Raw genomic sequence first — 21218 nt, forward strand, 5'->3', positions numbered from 1 at the left:
AGGCTGAAACACTTTCCTCTGGGCTCGCTCAGTGCCTAATTTAAAACAGGAACATAAGCGATGGGGAGATGCTGTGGATTAGCGGATATGCTAAGCACATATGTGACGTGCAGTAAATGAATGGAGGGCTGGTATCAGAGCTGACATTGAGTGGCACAAACCCCATCCCCTGGCTCTTCGCAGGGCTTTCGCTGTAGCCGCCAGGGTTAGCATGCTCACACGGCTCTGTGGAATTTTCTGGAAGCTATTGAGAACCTCCCTCTCCCCTAGCCCAATGTGCGACATGGAATGCCTGTCAAAACACTGGGAAGGTTTTAGAGCATCCCTGTCCTCCTTTAAGAGGTGGCTCTGATGTGATCTCAACTGGGAGTGCCAGGGCATGGGGATAGGGCACTCCTGATCAAGGCTGGATGACGAGGTGAGTGTTTCTGCAGGAATGGAGGAAGAGATGGGCATGGGCAGGTCTGTTGGATGAACTGAGCTAAGTGTGCAACTCTCTGTGTGTGTGCAGCCACATCTGTGTGCATTTGTGTCCATGTCTGTCTGTGAGTATATGTGTGTGAGTGTGTGCTTTTCTGTGTGTGTGTGTGTGTGTATATCCCAGACCCATAGCAACTCCGGCCACTGGTGGAATAAGATGGTATTAAAGCATTGGTCCAGCTGTGTTTTGCAGTAATGGGAACCAAGAGCTCCACATGACGCAGCTCTGCAGCCTGACGTCCTGCACAGACAGAGAGACCCGGACTCGCCACGCTCCAGCGGTCTGCAGCACAGACGCATCTCAGACACGCATGGCTCGCTGCAGAGATGTACGATGCACAGTGCATGTGAAATCATATTGCCACACTTAAATAATGACTGCAAGTTCAAGCAGAACACACACACACACACACACACACACACACACACGTGCTGTAGGAACGTCTAACAAAACCCACTGAGGTCTGCTGTGTGCAAATGGAGTTATGTAATTCCAGAATATTCTGCCACGTTTCAGATCTAATCAGTGACCCCTGTCAAACCATGCATGTTTTCAGTCACCAACACATGTAGAAAATACAGCAGATAGGCGACATCTTCACAACTACTGTCATTATTTTTTAAAATCACATTTACAGCTTCAGAAAAGCTCAGTTCAGTCTGAATGAAACCTGTGCTTAGTTCACAGGTTCTGTTGCTATCATCTCTCTGTGGTTTCGTAATGAGATGCCCAGTTTCAGACATTTCAGCCATTCAAGACATTGGACAGAGGAGATGATGGGCTCCATGTCTCTGCAGCATTGCTGGTTCCAGAATTCATTCTCAGATGTGCTACCAAAGAACCTGAACAGCCTCAGTCATACTCGCATGGTTGCTCTGTAGGTCTTGATGGCCTAGAGTGTTTGGTCATGTATATAACTGTGGTGTAATGAATGCAGTCAATCCACACTCAATACTATGCCCTTTCCAGGAGCCTCATCTCCCCTGACTGCCCCCACCTCGATACGTTTTGCATAGTAAATGCAGTTGAGATCGTGAGTCCAATAGGAAGTGGATGCAAAGATTTTACTTTGGGGAAATGTACCTTGGAGGTGTGGACAAGAGAGAGAGGGAGAGAGAGAGAGGGAAACAAGGATAGTGAAAAGTCTCTGGGGCTGTAGAGTTGGAGGTTACTCTCCTTCAGGCGAGAGGCAGCATTATGAATGCATCTGAATGTAGACATGGCCCTGGCGTGGGAGTGGAAGGGGAAGAGCTGAGAGCCCGTGAACTCGGGATGTAAATTTAGAATGTCTATGCTGACCTCACTCCTCTTGGCTTGTGTGTTTGTGTGTGTGGGTGTGTGTGACTATGCACGTGTGCACACGTACGCATATTTGTGAATGCAAGCATATTGTATGTGAGTGCACATGTGCGCATGTGTGTGTTTGTATTTGTGTGTGTGTGTGTGTGTGTGTGTGTGCGCGTGTGTGTGTGTGCATATGTGCATGTACATATACAAGTGTGTGTGTTTGTGTGCAATATTTGCATATGTGTGCACGTGGTTGTGTGAGCATTGTGTTGACTTGTGCTTTTGATATCAAAGGCACTGCTATACTCCCTCCCTCTGGCTGGAACTGGATAGTGTTGTTCTCTTCTACTCAGTCTCTCTCTCTCTGTTCTTGTATAAATTCAATAAATATATGTAATGATCTGTATCTGTCTTTCCTCCTCTGTCTCCCACTCTCTCTGTACTCTCTTTCAGTCTCTAATTACTCCACACTGCTGCATGAGAGTGATGCTTCAGTCAAAGCATTCCATCTCGTAGTGCTTCGCCCATGCTGTTCCATGCTCTGATCTGTTTCCTTTATTTTCTCTGAATGTTTCTCTCCTGCTATGAAGCACTGAGGCCCTCGTGGCACTGCTGCAGTCCGCTGCAAGTCTGCACGAGAGGGTGGCTTTAAGGCCATGACCTTTGACCCCTAGACATGTCACACCTGCGGCCCTGCAGTGGAGGCAGAGATTGCTGTCCACAGATGTTGGCATCAAAGCCCTGAAGGCCAGGCCAAATCAATCAACTTTACTTAATTTAGCGCTGTCGGCAAATTCCGTTTAAAAGAGTGCTTCCTAGAGCACATCACAGAGACATTTCACAAATGTAACAGATATAATACTGAATGAAACGGATAAAGAGGAGTAACGGCAGTGACAGAGAACAAGTCATCTGTAATAGAGTGATAGCTTTTAAAAACTATGATAAATAATAATATAATAATAATAATAATAATAATGCTGCTGTGCACTGATATACATTTAAGCCTGCCTGATTTGTGAACAAAGGGATGTCCTGACGCAATGAAGCCTTGCTGTTGCAGGAGGGCATTGTTCTTTATGCATAACAAATGCATGACATTTGTTTTTTGCGAAACTGACAGGACCCCTTTGTTGAGCTGAGACAGGTGTTTGATTCGTTCCTGGTGCAGGGGACGTGGCGCGAGCCAATCATGTTGATGTTGCGCGTGCTGACACATGCTGCGCCGATCGCAAAGTTCGCAGGTTCGATCGCCACTCGGCCCGCATCGATCATGCCGGGCCGGAGCAAGCCCGAGTCTCGCCATGGAGCGGAGGGTCCGCCGTGTGAAATTATTCTTTTATTATAAAAAAAGCGCGTTGATCGATGATTCGGGCTGGCAGCTGTGCAGGATTGAGGAGGAGGAGGCATGTTGGCCCTGCATTGATTTCTGCAGATACAGAAATGCGTAAGCGAACTGCAGATCGCTGCCCTCTTGCACACCGTAGTGGCATCTCTGATTGTACTTGCGGAACTTGAAGAGCCCCCCTCCCTCTCTCTCTCATTCTCTCTCTCTCTCTCTCTCTCTCTCTCCTTCTTTCATCAGACCTCTGTTCTCTGTCTTTCTTTCCCTATTGAATTGGGGCAGAGGTCAGAAAATGGAATTCACATCTTACTCTTCTCTGCTATTTTCCCTCCCAGAATGCAGACGAGACTGCGCCTCTGCGCTCTCACCTTTTTCCACTCGCTCCCACCTCCCCTTCCTCTCTCTCTTTCTCTCATGTTCTCCCTCACACTTCCTATGTGTCAGAGATGCTAGCTCTCTCTCTCTGGAGAAGGCTCTCTCTCTCTCCCTCGCTCCCTATGCCTGTCTTCTCCCTGGCATCTCTCCTCCTTCTCTCTCTGTCTCTCTCCCTGTGTTTAGTGGTGCAGACAGCGCTGCTCTGAGCAGCCGTGTAGCTAATGCTGGGAGCGGTTTTACACCCCAGTGGAGCGGCTTGAAGGGTCTGCTCAGCATGCGGCCGGGCCCGCACATCTGACTCCCACATCCGAACGCCGCACACTTCACGCCTCTCTCCGCTCACCAGGCTTGCCTTCAAATGCAACGAAATGCAAGCCGTTCGAAACATTCAGTTGTTTCTCAGCCAAACGCTCTGGCACTGTGTTGGCGTGTTTGTATTTTACAGCTTAAATCTGTGTTTCATGTGATGCATGCACGTTCCGGTGCTGAGGAGTTCCTGTTTGTATTTCATAGTGCTCTTGTGTTTGGATTGCACTGTATTGATGTAGTGATAGGGCTAGTTTTTTTCTTAAAATGTGAGCTATAATTCAGTCAAAAGACTGACACTGAGACGTACAGACTAACTGTATATCTTTATTCACAGACACAAACACGCACACCAACACACATGTATACCCAGACACATCTGTGAGCAAACACACACGCATATGCACTCAAACACATGCACATGTACATATACAGACATGCACACACAGACGCACACACATGGGAGCACACAGAGTATTAGCGTGTGTGTGTAACCGAGCGGTGGTTCATGTTTTTAGAAAGAGATGAGACGTGGAGGCAGCAGCAGGATGTAAAATAAGAGGCGTTTCACTTACCAGATTCATTTCCTTTACCAATTTCCATTTCTTATCTGAGTTATAACGGCACTCATAGCACTAATGAGCTAGCGCTTACTAGAAATAGAAAGTGGAGAAATGAATATGCGACATGCTATTTTCCCTCAGCGAGACGTGGTCATATGTAAAACTCCTGAATTACATTAGGTGTCTGGGCAGTGACTGTGAAAACAATAAAGGTGATTTTTCTGAGCTCAGCCCATTCCTTGTTGGGCTGCTCATCAGCTTTCTCCTGCAGGCACGCTTTAGAATACCGAACCCAAAATCCAGCAGAAAGCGTCTTCTCTGGGAAGGTAACAACATGTGATAGGTGGCAGAAATAGCTGCGGGTGCAGATGAACAGAGATTTGAGTGAAGACAGAAGGAGGGTTACAGAGCAGTGGGGAGTGACACAGTGGGCAGGAACACAGTGATGGTGGGGGGGGTGTCAGTCAGGATGTGGAGGGGGGTACAAGTGATCGGGGGCATAGTGATGATGGTGGGGACACAGTGACACTCGGGGGGCACAGCAGCAGCAGAGATCACAGGTTCCCTGTGATAGAGGGTTCAATAAAGTGCTCTTAAAGCCATTGGAGGTGTGCGAGAGGGAATCAGGGTGCAGCTGAACGAAAGTAACGTTACTTTTTGGCTGACGAACGCCTCTTGCCTTTGATATATACTCTGCTCAGTACAGGTACCTCTCCAAGCTGCATGGCAGTTATTAATGCCTCACACGTTCTGTTTGTGCTGAAATTCATCTCCTCAAGAGCACAACAGCCGTCAGTTCCCACAATCCCGCGCTCTGGCCACTGCTGCACACTGCTGCACCTGTGATGGTTCGGCTTTTGACGAGGTAGACAGGGGTACAGAGTGTGGCATGGATTTATGAGATTTAAAGGTAGAGACAGGGCTGTGGAGTATGGGGTGGGTTTATGAGTGTTGGAGGGAGAGACAGGGGTGTAGAGTGTAGAGTGGGTTTATGGGTTTTGGAGTTAGTGAAAGATTTGGAGGTGTAAGGGTGTGTTTGGTACTGAAGTTGCCTGCAGTGGGGGCGTGGGCAGGATGGCTTTGGCCAGGTGTACGGAGTGAGTCAGGCTCTTGGGCATTCAAGGTGACGTATCATAGCAAGGATAACAAAGAGAAAGTGTATGTGGCTGTGTGTGTGTGTGTGTGTGTGTGTACGACTGTGTGTATGTGAGAATGTGTTATTATACATGATTATGTTTTTGGGTTTTATGCTTCTTTGTTTCATGTGTGCATTTGTGTGCATATGTGTGTGTGTCTGTGTGTGTGGGCAGCTGGCAAGGGGGTAGAGGGGGCATGATGAGAATGAATCAAGAGGGTAATTTCAGATGGAGGCTAACCAATCAAAATAAAAAGGGGAGGGGAACAGAGGTGGCGGTGATGACGATGATGATGATGATGATGATGATGACGTGAACGAAGCAGTGCACAAGACAGGTTGGCTTTGTGGGTAATTTGTGAAAACTTCAAGGGTCGTTAGAAAACAGAAAACAAAACATGGTGAGCTGCGGCATCCAAATAAACAGCTGTATCATTTTTGCATAAATGAATAAACGTACATGAATATGTATGACTTCCTCCTTCCTTAGGCCTTCAGGGCAGTGTGGCTTACAAATGAGGAGGCAGAGAGTTTTATGATCACTATCTTGATTTTACACCATTAACAAGCACAGCCATTTAAATAAGCTTCACCTATTAGCTGCTGACTTCTCTTAATGGCATCTAATGAGGTAAGCTCCACCTTTGATCACTTCACCTGGAATCATTTTAGTTATAACTAAAAAAGCAGTTAGTTTTAGCCTGAAAACTCCCTTTCGTTACAGTCGGAATAATTAGTGTAACCCGATCTGTTATTTAAAGTAAAATGCACAAGGGTAATGGTAACGCAGTAGACACAATTAAGTAAAAAAGTATCAGCTGTTGATAAATGATATTTACTAAAACTGGGAAACTCATTAATCTTTAAAAAAAAAGGAGGAGCAGTGTGAGGGACTCCTGATTAGAAATGACTGAAAAAGAGGATAAAAAAATGCTTGTTAGAAGTGCTGAAGTCAGGTTTCTTTACCCAAAAAGCATGAGGTGCCAATGCAGTCCATCTGAGTCGCTGCGAGTAGGTGGTAGCCCTTCTGTTTTTTTGTATCCAATCTGAACACCTACCAACAGAGCATACCCATACAACAAAGTCCTCTTAAAGCCCACTGTCTCCACTCATGAGTGCCTTGGTGTTTTAGTTAGTCAGGATCCAAAGATCCAATGGGCACTTTGACAGTTTTGGGTTCTCTCTTAATGTTTCCTGTTTCAGCATGTGTATTTCTTCTTTTCTCTTGCTATCCAGATTTCCAAAGTTGGAGTAGGATGCCAAATGCCAATAGAGAAATGGGGAGAGACAATGTGTGTGTGTGTGTGTGCACGTGTGTGTGTGTCCTGAGTGACACATTCTGGGCTATGACCTGTTTTTAAGTGTGTGTTTGGAGTGGTGGAGCTAATTAGCAATAGACACATAACTGAACTTGTATTTGAATGAGTCAGTTGCATTTGGATTGGTGTGCTGGGACAGAGTGTACCATACCTTTTGTGCCCATTTTAGTGATCCAAAATGAAAAATAGTAACACAGCTAGAACAGTGATGAAACAATTTCTGCCAGCCTATTGCTCCTCTGAATCCTTTAGAATACCCTGAATACCATATGCAGCATTCAGTGTGAACACTGGTACTCATGCTGACGTGGAGACAGCGCATTGAGGAAGGAGGACGTCATGCCCCACACATTTAAAGAGCTGGGAGTTTGTGGGTGGAATTTTCACAGCACTGGGTCAGGAGATGCTCCTGGTCCATATACGTGACACACAGGACACACACACACACACGTGGGAGTCCACCTACAGCCAGAAACAAAGCTGTCAGCCTGGGGGCCAGCCCCAGGAAAGGGTGCCCTAAGATAAGATTTTGAGGCCACACATACCATGGCCCTCAGAACCAGGCAGCTATGGGCCTCTTGTGTCCTGGTGAAACAGATTGTGAGGCGTCGGCTACACCAGCATAAAGGGCTCTCTGAGAAGCTGAATACTTCACCTAGCAGTCAATAAAGAGACAAGAGCAGAGTGCACACATGCTGGCATTCTTGAGAGAGCAGAGGAGATGGGATACTCAGCGTATCTGGAGGAGGGTCTTGGGTGGACACTGTGATAGCTCAGAGGACTTCAAATCCCAACCGAAGGCGCCTGAATTGTGTGGGTGGAGAAGGAATATGGTCATTTCCGAATACAAGAAAAAGTGATCGGTGATTTAGCTTCACAGTGTTGATTGGTGGTGGTGAGTGATGGTGTGGGCTTCCTCACGAGCTAACATTAATAAATTTCATTAATACATGTCAATGTATGTAGAATATGAAACCACATTGAATGCATTCCTTAAATGTATTTTTGCTGTTTATTGGTTCATTACACACTTATAATTAATATATGAGTGCTAACTGACTCAGTTATTTTTGGGTTTTTGCACTTGCTAAATAATATATATTGAAGTCTAAGGAACTGCATATTGTGTGCTTGAACAAATTGATACAATTATGGATATGACAGTGACAGTAAATGATATATATGGATACAGGCAGCTTGTTTTGAATCAAAAAACACTCTCCTATGTTTTAAAACACGTATATGCCTTTTTTGCGAGATGCAGTGGGCATGCTTCACAGTCTGAAGTATATTTAGCACGCTGAGTGCTCTCATTTTTTTAGATAATGGTGGATCCCCCCGTTATGGCAGAAACCTGCAGCCTGACAGTGCGCTCCTGACAACCGTACTCTTGCTCGAGAGGTTCTTCATCTCTCGCAGCCTCCATATTACAGTTTCATGACGACCGATCCCAGCAGCGGCGCAATTAGCAGGGAGCGCGTTAGTGCTGTTTGTCCCGATTTACCTGAGATGGAACCATCTCTTTGATATTAGTTGGCTGGCTCCTTTGGAATTTATTACAAACAAAAGAAAGGAGAATGTAATTACTTTAATAGATTTTCCTGGGTGGCTTTCTATTTCACAGCTCTGATCTCACTTAATTTCAGTGTAATTGTTACTTTGCTCTTCTATGTAACGATCCATGCACTCAGGTTCAGGTAATTGCAGCTTAACATTACAGTGCTACCAGTTTTTTTTTTTTTTTAATCATGCGCTTTACCCAGAGCTGTAAATTTAAGTGCAACCAAAATGTGATTTCAGATTTTTTTAATGTCTGCAGCCTTTTGCTCTGATCCGACATCCCTCCCTTCCACTGTTAACATGAGCTCGATATTAAAATTAATCTTTATAGGAGAAACTGCATTTTGGTGTTTTGCTGTGAAATCCACACGAAGCAAACAGAAGCTATCTCAAATTATTCCAATCTCCATTTACAAAAATAAACTTCACTCTAGAGGACATATCCTACAGTACGCTGCTTATGTAACAGCTCAGTGCTCAGTGTATGTGTGTGTGTGTGTGTGTGTGTGTGTGTGTGGCGTATGTAGAACAATAATAGGCATTTTCATCTCCATAAGTGATCTGATGTTCTTGATTTACACTCAGTCACAGCTGGCTGTGTGTATACATGTGTGAGAGTGTGCATGCGTGTGTGCATGTGTGTCTCTGTGTGACGCTTCCTCTCCAGTGATTGCAGTGCACCATTCCCCACCCCCCCCTTCTCCACCCAATTTAAAGCTTTCACTGTGCCAACCCCTCCACACACACACACACACACACACACACACACACACACACACACACACACACACACACACACACAGAGCTCCAGGAGCTGGTTTAAAGGGAACCATCCTAAACCCTCACAGCCCTCCTTCCAGTTCTGGCTCTTTCTCCCCCTCCGTTTCTTTCACATCTCCACAGTCACAGCCCATGTAACACAAAGCAAATCTGAAATTAACACATGAGATTAAACACTGGCTGCTGCCAAACCCCGTGGATCGATGCCCTCGGACATGACAGCAGTAATTTATATGTAAATAACCGTGATCTCCGTCAGCTACACGCTGGGCTAGCAGCGTGCGCTGTGGTCCCAGAGCTGGCTCATGATGGATTGACTCACGCTGTTCCTTTGGTGTGTGTATCTCCAGGCTCAGCCCTGAGAGAAAGGTGCACCCTTCTACAGGGGCGAGGAGAATTAGGACAGCCAGAGTGTAAACTCTGAGCTGTGCCTGAGTTTCTCCAGGTTCTCTCTCTCTCTCTCTCTCTCTCTCTCTCTCTCTCTCTCTCGCTCTCTTTCACCTTTTCTGTCTCTCTTTCTTGCTCTCCCTGGCCTCTTGCCTCCATAGCTCTCCCAGGCTCTTTCATCTTCTTTGTGTGTGTGTCTCTCTCCACCTCTCACCTTCTCTGTCTCACTTTCACTCTCTCACACATCTGTCTAATTCTTTCACCTTCTCTGTCTCTCTGTTGATTCTTGGCTTTGTTCAGCTCAAAAGTGCTTCTGTGTTAGAGATGTGTGCACCTGAGGGAAATTTTTCCAAAGCAGTTATGACGCATATGACGTTATGATATAGATACATGTAGTATAGTATAGTAAAGTAAATGTAGTATACTACATTTCAGTATATGTATATGCAGCACTACTACAGGAAGAACCATTGAATGCTAGTGGTGTTACAGTTTTGGGGTTAGGTAAATCTATAAATTATAGCTTAGAGTGCCTGTTCATTCATTGTGCTCCTGACTTGTCTAATTTTTCTAGTAGCTCTTACTCCCTCCTACAAACTCTGCTTCTTCTTTCAAATCAAATCAAGCTTTATTGGCATAAGAGGTTAAGCCATAAACTGCCAAGGTTTACAGCACACAGTCAAACTAAATACTGCTGAACAGATTATCACAATTGCTGTGTTTCAGTTATGTATGTAGATGTATTTGCTGTAATGAATAGCATTGTCCTCTTGTCTCATCTGTCTTTCTTTTCTCCTGTTGCTTTATCCACTTGCTAACTGTGCTGCTACAGTGCCTCTGTCCCCCCGCCCCCCCTTCTCTCTTTCTTCTTTTCTCTCCTTATCATCCCTCTCTCATGGCAAAGCGGTGACGGGAGACATCAGCCCCACAGTCACAGTCTCGTTCTGACAGATTGCGAGAGAGGGAGGAAGAGAGAGGAGTGGTAAAGAGGGAGAGAGAGAGAGGCAGAGAGGCAGAGGGGCAGAGAGAGAGCCTTTAAGACATTGTAATAAATACTCCCAATCAATGAAATTATTATAAATGAATAACCACTATCACCCTCCTTTTCTCAAAGAGAAAACATGTCAGCCATGCTGGGAAAGGGCCCCACTAGCAGCCCAATATGTGGCCCCAGCCACAGCCTGAGGGACACACAGCAAGTGCTCCACAAGGGATTATGGGTGGGAGGTTCTCAATAGTCATAAATTGTTAATCTGCACATCTGCTTGACTTGTCCCTCACATTTGCATGCTGAAATCTCACAGATGTTCTGGGAGTGTAAGGTGTTATGATGTACCAGTGTACCAGTACGTGTGGGTGGTGTTGCCTTTTTTGTGTATCACAAACCCAAGATGGTTGTATTTTGTAAAGTCACAAGGATCACAGGTCACAAATACGGGTGCTTGATTGGACTGGATCTTATTTCTGCTGCCCTCTTGCATTTTCCCTAAACCAGACCACAAAAACACAGGCAAGATTTAATGTTCCTACGGTAAGACACAGCGTTCAGTTACCACTGAGCATTCAGGATATGTTTTGATCAAATGGGATAGGTTCCAATGGAGTGCTGTACTGTGTAATCATCTATACTACCAGTCTGCACGGACATTTATGCTTAATTGTTTTTAAATGAACAAATGGCAAAATTTCAGCTTTGTAACTGACACTTTCCTGTCTTTTCTATTTCCTCACCAGTAGGTCCTCCTCCTTTTTATCTCTAAGCTGGCCTCTTTAGTTTACTTGAACAATCTCCACTGGTGCAAAAGTCGAGAAAGAGCACTTCTTAGACTGCTCACTGTATACATCTCCTTACAGGGGATGTAAATTCCCAAGGGCCCATCTGAAATCTTTAACAGCAGGTGTGAAATTATGAGGCTTTACAGGCTAGACATTTAAAAACATTGTTAAGATGACGGGTTTAATTTCACAGCGATTACCCAGCGCCTTGCAGCAGGGCAGAGGGCGGGCGCTCTGATATTGCGGAGCAGAGGGGGCACCCGAAATTGAGACAGCACGCTCGTAAAACTGTGAAATCCGACAAGGTGATGCTGCCTGAAGATTAGCCCATGCTAACTTCTAGTCCCGCAGCCGGGCAATGGGCGGGGTTGCCTCAGCTCGCCCAAAACAGAGGCTGCACCATGGCACAGCCATCAACAAGTTCACAGGTTCGATTCCCAGGCACGGACTCAGGAACTTGACCTGAAATTGCTTCAGTAAGTTTCCATCTGCATAAGAGCACGGCTGGTTAATGTGAGCTGTGAGAGCTACTTTGGATAAGGCTGTCTGCTAATACATTATTCAAAGGTCTGTGTGGATGAAAAATGCTGGTTTGGCAATGCTGTAAATGAAGTCAAATTAATTTATCTGTTCATAATTGTTGGGAGATTCCTCACAAAGAGTTACAATTATTCCATTGTTGTATGTGTCTGGTTTTAATGTGCAAATTTATGATGAACTAACTGTGTTTTGATTTGAATGTGTATTTGAATTGATTTGAATCTGTGGCGCTAGGCCAGCATGTGGCCCCTGCCGCAGGTTCTGCAGTACTTAATGTTGGTGGCAGTAAGAGACTAATATTCTTTGGAATTTTTTTGAAAGTCTGACTTTCTTTTCCTTTCTGTCTTAAGATTTGCTGGTACGCATCCCTTTGGTTCTGATTTATGGTTGTGTTCTCTTGTCTATACATTTATGTTCACTCACAGCCCTGTAATGGACCCCCGGCCTTTACAGAGGACAGTTTCATGACCCCCAAAAGGGAGCAAACAAGTATTGCTCTCTTTGCCATATTGACCCAAGAGGCCTAGCTGATATTTTACTGGCCTGGCCAGCGTTTTATCCACTTCTTCCAACCTTTTGAAAGAAAGCTGGTATTTTAGATCAGGATACTGAGTATAATCTGTCTTGTAGCCAATTCTATGTTCAGTTTCAAGTGCATAAGAGTCATTTAACATCATGCAACTCATTATGTAATGGAATTACCTTTTAGTACTCAGATTTTTCCCCAGCCACAAACTTCTAAACCATAAACTTCACAAACCCTGTGACCACAGCTTTGTTTGGAAGTAAGTGGTTAAATACTCTTGCAATATTGCTGAACATCAGTGTATGTAACGGTTATGACAAAACGGTAAGTTTGAAATTGACAGAGGCCCATGGGCAGTAGTGTTAAAAGGCCTCCACCTTTGAATTATTATAGCCTTTAGGCTTAGCTTAGCTCCTCAGAAAAGAGTGAATCTCCTGGAGGCTATGAGGGTCCTCCCAAGGGGTGAAGCTACAACCCACCACCTCTTCACTTGGCACTCAGTGCTGTGAAGTGGCCTGTGGGTACCAGGCCTGTGATACGCTGGAAGTCTGTGAAGTGTCGCAGTCCCTGTGAGTCACCTAGATTGAAGTGTGGCCCCTTTAAGATATTAATTCATTCATAATGAATCCTGTGTCTGCACCTCTAAGATGGATCAATACACTTTATTTAGGTCCCCACTAAACTGCTAGGCAAAGGAGAATTTAAAATGAACCTGTTTTGTTTTGTGGTTCTGTGTTGCTCAAACTCAGGTATCTTTATATAATACATTAATATAATGAAATAAGGATCTTTATATAATATGTGCAGCATCTGTTCTGTCTGCAGGGGGAGGTAGCTATGATTCTAGGCTGGGAAACTAATTTGGGGTTTTCCAGGAGTAACTCGTCTGCCTTTTCCCATGGTAAGGGTGTATTTCCAGTTTTTCCTAAACTGCCCCTAGGTTCTCTGGGTTTTCAGTTCTGTCTGGAAAGCACAGTGTGTTCGGCTCTTTGTGACAGTTTACACTGCTAAAACGCTATAAAGATTTAAGTTAGATTGGTCTGAAGGGGGAATGCAGACACTGGAAATATTGATGACTCTGGTATAGGGGTGGAATTGAGGAAGGGTGTAAATATTGACTACCCTGGAGAAGCCAGCTGAACACCCCACCCTGAGTGGCTCCGGGGGAGAATTTGACAGCTCCACCTGGTTTCCAGCTGTGCTGTAAGGCTCCGCTTTCCCTGAATAGACGTCGCTGATTAATAATGAACACCATTTATGTAATGAATTTTTATAAGCTTTGCGGTAGTTAATGCTGTATTTATAGCTGTGGTGACAGAGAGAGAGAGAGAGAGAGAGAGAAACTTTATTGGGGAGGGAGGCAGTGCAAGAAAATGGAAATGAGGGAGGAGAGAAAAAGAGCAGCGGATGAAGAAGAACAGAGGAGGAAAGGAGAAAGGGAACGGGGGAGACGACACAACAGAGAGAGGAAGGAGGAAGTGAGAGGAAGAGAGACTGAGGAAATGAGGTCGTGGATTGCTGTGATTGTAGGGATGGCAACGTTGTCATTAGAGGGAATTGGCTCTGGCAGATGCCAGTGTTTTGAGCCATTGGCGCTGTTTGTGATTGGCCGATTGGATTCAAGGCCAAGGGGCTAGTTTAACACAGCCCCTGCTGGATCCCCTGTTCCTCCATCGTGACCCCTGTTGGCGATCAGCTCTGGGAATTGGATTACTTGGTGTCCAGGGGACAGATTAGCTGAGCAGGCTCCAAGGAGGATTAATTAAAATATGAAAATACGAAACTGACTGATTCCAGATCAGTAAGCTGTGTAGGAATCAGACACACTTGTCAAGTCACAGATTGGCTGAGGCTGTGCTCTCTCCCCTTTTCCTCCCTTTACTCTTTCTGAAGGCAGAGGGTGTATGTGTGTGTGTGTGTGTGTGTGTGTGTGTGTGTGTGTGTGTGTAATTGTGCTAGCTGTAGATTATTCTAGTTGTCTGTGACTATTTTGTCTCTGATTCCTCTCGCAGTCAGTTTTCCTACACACAGCTGCTGAAAGTAAAAGGAATGCATTTGAATTTGAGGATGTTTCAAAAGAGGAATTGGCAAGATAAAACTAAATGTGTGAGCTAAGCTGCAGTACTGAGTGTGTTCATGTATATGTGTATGGGTCTGAGTGCACCTGTGAGAGAGAGAGAGAGGTGTGTGTCTGAGAGAGAGAGAGAGAGAGAGAGAGAGAGAGAGAGAGAAAGAGAGAGAGAGAGAGAGAGAGAGAGAGAGAGAGAGAGAGAGAGAGAGGGGTGTGTATGTGTGTGTGTGTGTGTGTGTGTGCGCGTATGTGGCTGGATTTCACACCTACCCTTATTTTGGGAGTGAGAAAAGGCTGGTATGGGCTGGTTCACTCTGTAAGCCATTGAAGCGATGAGGCTCAAAATCAATCCTGAAATAAGCCTTGAAAAGGGGAGCTGGTGGTCACCTCCATCCTGTCGCAGCACCATTCACTGGTAGAGGTGGGGATAGTGATGCAGGCTTGATGATAAGGTTCATTCAAACTGCCACTTTTTATGGTTCCTTCACCCCTCATTTCCTCAGGCCCTGAACTGACTGCTTGGTGACATCTCATCATGCATGAAGTGAAAGCCCTCACAGAGAGCTTAAGGCATGACTTTGGGGTTGTGTATGTGTGTGTGTGTGTGTGCCTGTGTGTGTGTGTGTGTGTTAGTGCTGAATTGTGTTTGCGTGCCGGTTTGTCACGCCCGTGTCAGACGAAGGAAGAGTTGCGCGCAGCGCGTATCGCCACAAATCAGCCTAATTTCTCATTCCATCAGATCCCGCCGAGATCCTTGCTCTAATCCCAGACACGTTTTCATCTACCGCGCTGGTACAGAGCCTCGCATCGTCAGCGCGCGGTTCATTCCTCCGAAAGGGAACCACGGCGAGCCACTATCGGCCCGCTCCAAAGCCTGACCGCCAGCACTGCACGCCCCCCCGCCGCTGCTGAACAGAGAGATCGATGCGGGCCATCCACCAGCTCGGAGCTGATAACCTCAGCTGCAGGCTGTGAGGAACAGCAGGAACAGCAGTGACCATCGCTGGAACATCGCTCCCCTAGGATCGTTATCTCCAGCACTGAACCCATCCTGCCATTCTGAAGATATGTGCAGTGTGGGGGGGGACAAAAACAGCAAAAAACCCAAAAATACAAAGCCGCCCCACAATTGTTCCATCAAAGGCATTCTAGAGTACCTAGAAGCATTGCAGCATTTGGGGATACTACTAGCACAAAACGTCATGTCACCTAGAGACAGAGGGACACATCCCTGCTCACATCCCTCCAGCCCCGCTCCCTGTTGCTCTGATTGGCCGAGGGCTCCGCGAGCCGATTCGCCGTGCGACGATGTGCTGAAAGCTTGTTTGTTGTTCCCATTGCTGTTGTTTTTTGTGTGTGAGGTTGTGGATAATTAGTGTTTGCAAACAGAGGGTGATGTACAGATAATGTGTTGCAAGCCGGGGTTTTTCGGAGCCGTGGCGTTGCCTGCGTGCCCTGACTCACACAGCAGGAGAGGGGAGATCTTTCACCGTGAGGAGAGATGAGAGGCGCCTGCAGGCCAGCAGAATGCAAATGCACATCTCTTACATAAGCACCTCACCAACAGGCCCTGGCAGTCTGTGAGGCAGCCGAGAACCCTGCAGAAAGGCAGCATTTGATTGGACCGTGCCTTATTGTGTAAACCTGTAACCTAGATGATGGCAGTGAGTCAGTAGACCTGAATTTGGATGGGCTCTGGTTCCATCGCGAAAGTGCTGACAATTACAACAGCTAAGCCCTGTAGCAGACACAAGCACCATGAGCGTGTGTGTGTGTGTGTGTGTGTGTGGTGGGGGGGGGGGGGGGGGGGGGGGGGGAGGCAAAAAATCACTGACTTGTGCACATATGCATGAGCACACATATGCATAAAAATGTTTGCATAGCATAACACAAATATACACATTCACTTACACACAACACACACACTCACATCTATAAACACACACCCACACACACATACATCAAACACACACACTCACACATATGAACACACACACACACACACACACACACGTGCACAAGCCCGCACACACTGTCTCCCAGCCTGAGCTGCTGATTTGTGCTGATGTGAGTCTCTGGAAACTGTCTTGTGGAGAGCAGATACACTCCACTGGTGATGGGCAACTCGTCACCCAGAATGAACCTCAACTGTCACGGCTTCTGACTTCTGGCGGTTCACCTCAGGAGAGAGGGAGAGAGGGGGGAGAGAGAGGAGGAAAGGGAGGGGGAGAAAGAAGCAGAGAGAGATGAACAGACATGGAGAAAGGGGGAGGGAGAGGGGTGAGAGAGCAGAGGAAAGGGGGTGGAAGAGAGGGGGGGGACAGCACGGAGGAGATGGACAGACTAGGAAAGAGAGAGGGACAGAGAGAGGGAAGAAACAGGTAGAGAGAGAGAGGGAGAGAGACAGGAGGAGAAAGAGGTGGGGAAAGAGACAGAGAGGTGGAGGGATGGGGAGACAGAGAGAGAGGTCACAGCCAGAGGTTCAGAGTGAGTACCCTGTGCTGCAGGAATTGTCATAATATTTTTACATAGTAGTTAAATTTAAACATCATAATCACACACATTCACTCACACACATGTCCGTGTGTTGTGTTTATAAGTCCCTTCAATATACATTGAATATATCCCTGCATTTCTGTAACTGTACTTAGATTTAATATTGTTTACATTATTGCTTTGGCAACACTGCCTTTGTTTGTCCTGCCAATAAAGTACCACTGAACTGAATTGAGAGACGGAGAGAGAGTGGGAGAGAGGGGGAGAGAAGGAGAGAGAGACAGGGTGAGGGGGGTGGGGAAGGAGTGGAGGTGGGGCACAGGCAGAGACAGATGTGTTTTGTGAAGGGGGGGGGGGGGTCAGCTAGGTAAGAGGATAAAGACAGGGATTGAAACATTGAAACCTGTCTTCAACCGGTGTGTCTGAGATGAATCAAACATGAGCAAAATTTCATATACCGTGTGGGAATGTAGCCAGTGGTTTTTATTGAGTTCGGTGAAGATTGATAGCGCATATTTGTCCTGTCTCTCTTTAGTTCCCCAGGGGTGAAGCCTGAGAGGAATCCTGTGAGCAGCTGTGGTCGCATTCGTGCTGCCATGTTACGCCCCTGCCTCTCCGCCTCGCTCCTCCTGCTGGAGCTCGCCCTCCTCACCCAGGCCAGCCCCAAACCCTCGTCTGGCCGGTCAGCCAACTGCTCGGGCGGGGACAGCTGCACGGAGGGCGTGGTCCTGCCGGTGTGGAACCCCCAGAACCCCTCGGCAGGGGACAAGGTGGCCCGCGCCATCGTCTACTTCGTGGCACTCATCTACATGTTCCTGGGAATGTCCATCATCGCCGACCGCTTCATGACGTCCATCGAGGTCATCACCTCGCAGGAGAAGGAGATCACCATCAAGAAGCCCAACGGCGAGACAACCACAGCCACCGTGCGCATCTGGAACGAGACGGTGTCCAACCTGACACTCATGGCGCTGGGCTCCTCGGCGCCCGAGATCCTGCTGTCCGTCATCGAGGTGTGCGGCCACCGCTTTGAGCCAGGTGACCTGGGGCCCAGCACCATCGTGGGCAGCGCCGCCTTCAACATGTTCGTCATCATCGCCCTCTGCGTCTACGTGGTGCCCGACGGCGAGGCGCGCAAGATCAAGCACCTGCGCGTCTTCTTTGTCACGGCCGCCTGGAGCATCTTCGCCTACATCTGGCTCTACCTGATCCTGTCGGTGTCGTCCCCGGGCGAGGTAGAGGTGTGGGAGGCCGTGCTCACCTTCCTCTTCTTCCCGCTCTGCGTGGTGCAAGCCTGGATCGCCGACCGCCGCCTGCTCTTCTACAAGTACGTGCAGAAGCGCTACCGCGCCGACAAGAACCGCGGCATCATCGTCGAGACCGAGGGCGACGGCGTCTTCGCCAAGGCCGACATGGAGATGGACGGGCAGGGGCTCAACTCCAACCACAAGGAGGCGCTGGACGGGATGCTGGCAGGCGTGGAGGAAGGCGGAGGGGGCGGAGGGGGAGGAGGAGGAGGAGCAGGAGGGGGGCGGGACCTGGAGGACGAGGCGCGGCGGGAGATGGCGCGCACGCTGAAGGAGCTGAAGCAGAGGCACCCGGAGAAGGACATGGAGCAGCTGATCGAGATGGCCAACTACCAGGTGCTGGTGCAGCAGCAGAAGAGCCGCGCCTTCTACCGCATCCAGGCCACGCGCATGATGATCGGCGCCGGCAACATCCTGAAGAAGCATGCCGCCGACCAGGCGCGGAAGGTGGTGAGCTGCCACGAGGCCTGCGCCCAGGAGCACGACCCCAACACCATCCTGCTGGAGTTCCAGCTCACGCACTACCAGTGCTTTGAGAACTGCGGCTCCCTCACGCTCGCTGTGGTGCGCCACGGGGGCGACGCCAGCTGCGCCGTCAAGGTGAGCTCTCAACCGGCAGGTGTGTGTGTGTGTGTGAGTATGTTTGGGTGGGGAACCAGGGTCAAGGTGAGCTCTGAGGGGGCAGGTGTGTGTGAGTGTGTGTAGGTGAGGAGTTAGGCGGCCCCAGCTTTATTCAGGAGTATAGCAGGGGGACACTGTGAGGTGCTTTTTGCACACAGATGTTTATTTATGCCTGGAGAATCTAGCAGGATTCACAGTGGAATCAGCCTTTCAGTATTTCAGAGCAGGCTTGACACAGTGCCACAGACCCTCCAGCATAGCTGAAAAGTATATTCATATGCAGATGTGTTTGGTGGTGGGGGGGGCAGAGGGGTGGTGTTGGGGTCCCTGGCTAGAACAGGGTGCCTATGGTCTTTTAAAATCCTTGAAAATATTTTCATCCTGCAAAGATTTATACATGTAGCCATGGAGACCAACACCTTGATTGCTTCAAACTGGTCAGTGATTGGCAGCGCATGGTAGCTCCACCCATTACATCATGCAAAGCTGTGGGCAGAGTAAGCCTCTCTCTCTCCTGTCCCCATTCGCAGCACTGTGCTCTGTTTCAGTGGAGGAGCATGTATGTTTCATGTATACTTCATTTGGGGACCCCTGTGTTATAGGGAGCTGGGGAAATCATCTCTAAATTAAACAGCTGCCAAACCACAAATCATCCAAGTTAATGATCCCCAGACCAGCTCCCAGTCCCATGAGCGAGGGCTGCTGTTTTACTCCAGCCCTAAGCATGGTGTAAATGGTGGAGAGGTGTGGGGACAGAAGAGGTGTGAGCCGTATAATATATTATACATATATAATACAGAGCAGGGGAGCCAGCTCAATGGGATTAGCCAGGGGTCTCTCTCTCTCTCTCAGCTTGCTTTTAAGCAGCACAGTACATGTGCAATTAGTGGTCAGAAAAGATGGATAAGTATTGATAATTTCCCTGGTTAGCTGCTGGAGTATGGTATGACTCAGAATAGTATGCAGTATTTTGCCCTGCCAGAGGAGAACCTAGCTGGGTGAAGCACATGGGTGTGTACAGAGAGCACTGGGCTTAACCCCCCACCTACTTCCCCAAAACTTCACTTCCTGAGTCTCTCTATCCCCACAGGTTGACTACCGCACCGAGGACGGCACGGCCAACGCGGGCTCCGACTACGAGTTTGCCGAGGGGACGCTGCTCTTCAAGCCAGGCGAGACGGTGAAGGAGCTGACGGTGGGTGTGATCGACGACGACATCTTCGAGGAGGACGAGTACTTCTACGTGCACCTCAGCAACCCACGCGTGGTGGGCCGGGCGGAGCACCCGGCCCTGGAGCCCGGCACGATCGCCGTCGGCAACAGCATGGCGGGGCCCTCCCCCCTGGCCTCCCCCAAGGCCGCCCTGGGCCCCGCTCACACCACCACGGTCACCATCTACGATGACGACCACGCGGGCATCTTCACGTTCGAGAGCGCGTCAACGCGGGTGAGCGAGAGCGTGGGCGTGATGCAGGTGAAGGTGCAGAGGACCTCCGGGGCGCGGGGGAAGGTGGCCATCCCCTACCACACCATCGAGGGCACTGCCAAGGCGGGCGAGGACTACGAGGAGATCGCCGGCAAGCTGGAGTTCCTCAACGACGAAACCATGTGAGTGACAGCTGGCAGTGACAGACTGCATGTGTTACAGTATTCATGTTGATAGTGTGTGTGTGTGTGTGTGTGTGTGCGTGTGTGTGTGTGTGTTACATCACTTCCATCCATAGAATGAGTGTGTGTGTGTTATGGAACCTCCATTCATAGTGTGTACATGTATATGTGTGTTGTGATACTTCCACTGATAGAGAGACTGTAAGCATGTATTACAACACTTCTGTTGAAAGAGAGTGAGTGTGCTTACAATGCTTCCAGTCATGTAGTGACTGTGTGTGAGTACTTCCATTGACAGAGTGTATGAGATTCTACTTCTGTTGTTTCTGTGAGTTTGTGTACCTCGTGTGTATGTCTCATTATATGTGTCTGTGTGTTTGTGATTCCTGATGTACAATTACAAAAATAATAGCTGATAGTCATACTTGAAAGAAACAGGCAATAGTATGTGCTAACTTGTGTGTGTGTGTGTGTGTGTGTGTGTGTGTGTGTGCGTGTTTGTGTCAGAGGCATTATATCACAAAGTTCTGCTGACCAGACAGCTGGGCCAGCTCTGAGAAACAGCACCAGAGCTGTCTGACTCACTTATTCCCCCAGTGGCCTCAGCTCAATCAGGCTGGCAGGAGACCTGAGTGTGTGTGTGAGAGAGTATGCGTGCACCTCTCTTCATTTCTCTCTTTGCGTGTGTGTGTGTAAGACTCAGAGGGAAGGAGCTGATGTATTTCGATTGATGAG

At 47.9% G+C, this 21218-nt stretch overlaps 1 protein-coding gene across 1 annotated transcript in view; it reads left to right on the top strand.

The window, feature by feature from the left end:
• slc8a4a (solute carrier family 8 member 4a) overlaps positions 1 to 21218 on the top strand; it is a 49210-nt gene that overhangs the window by 4977 nt on the left and 23015 nt on the right. Inside the window, exons 3-4 of the mRNA XM_036524095.1 lie at positions 17483 to 18854; positions 19966 to 20483. Of these exons, the coding sequence (XP_036379988.1) occupies positions 17544 to 18854; positions 19966 to 20483 (1829 nt within the window). The 5' untranslated portion in view covers positions 17483 to 17543. The remainder of the gene's footprint in view (positions 1 to 17482; positions 18855 to 19965; positions 20484 to 21218) is intronic.

This window comes from Megalops cyprinoides, chromosome 3 (assembly GCF_013368585.1).
Source record: "Megalops cyprinoides isolate fMegCyp1 chromosome 3, fMegCyp1.pri, whole genome shotgun sequence".
Taxonomy (NCBI): Eukaryota; Metazoa; Chordata; class Actinopteri; order Elopiformes; family Megalopidae; genus Megalops; species Megalops cyprinoides.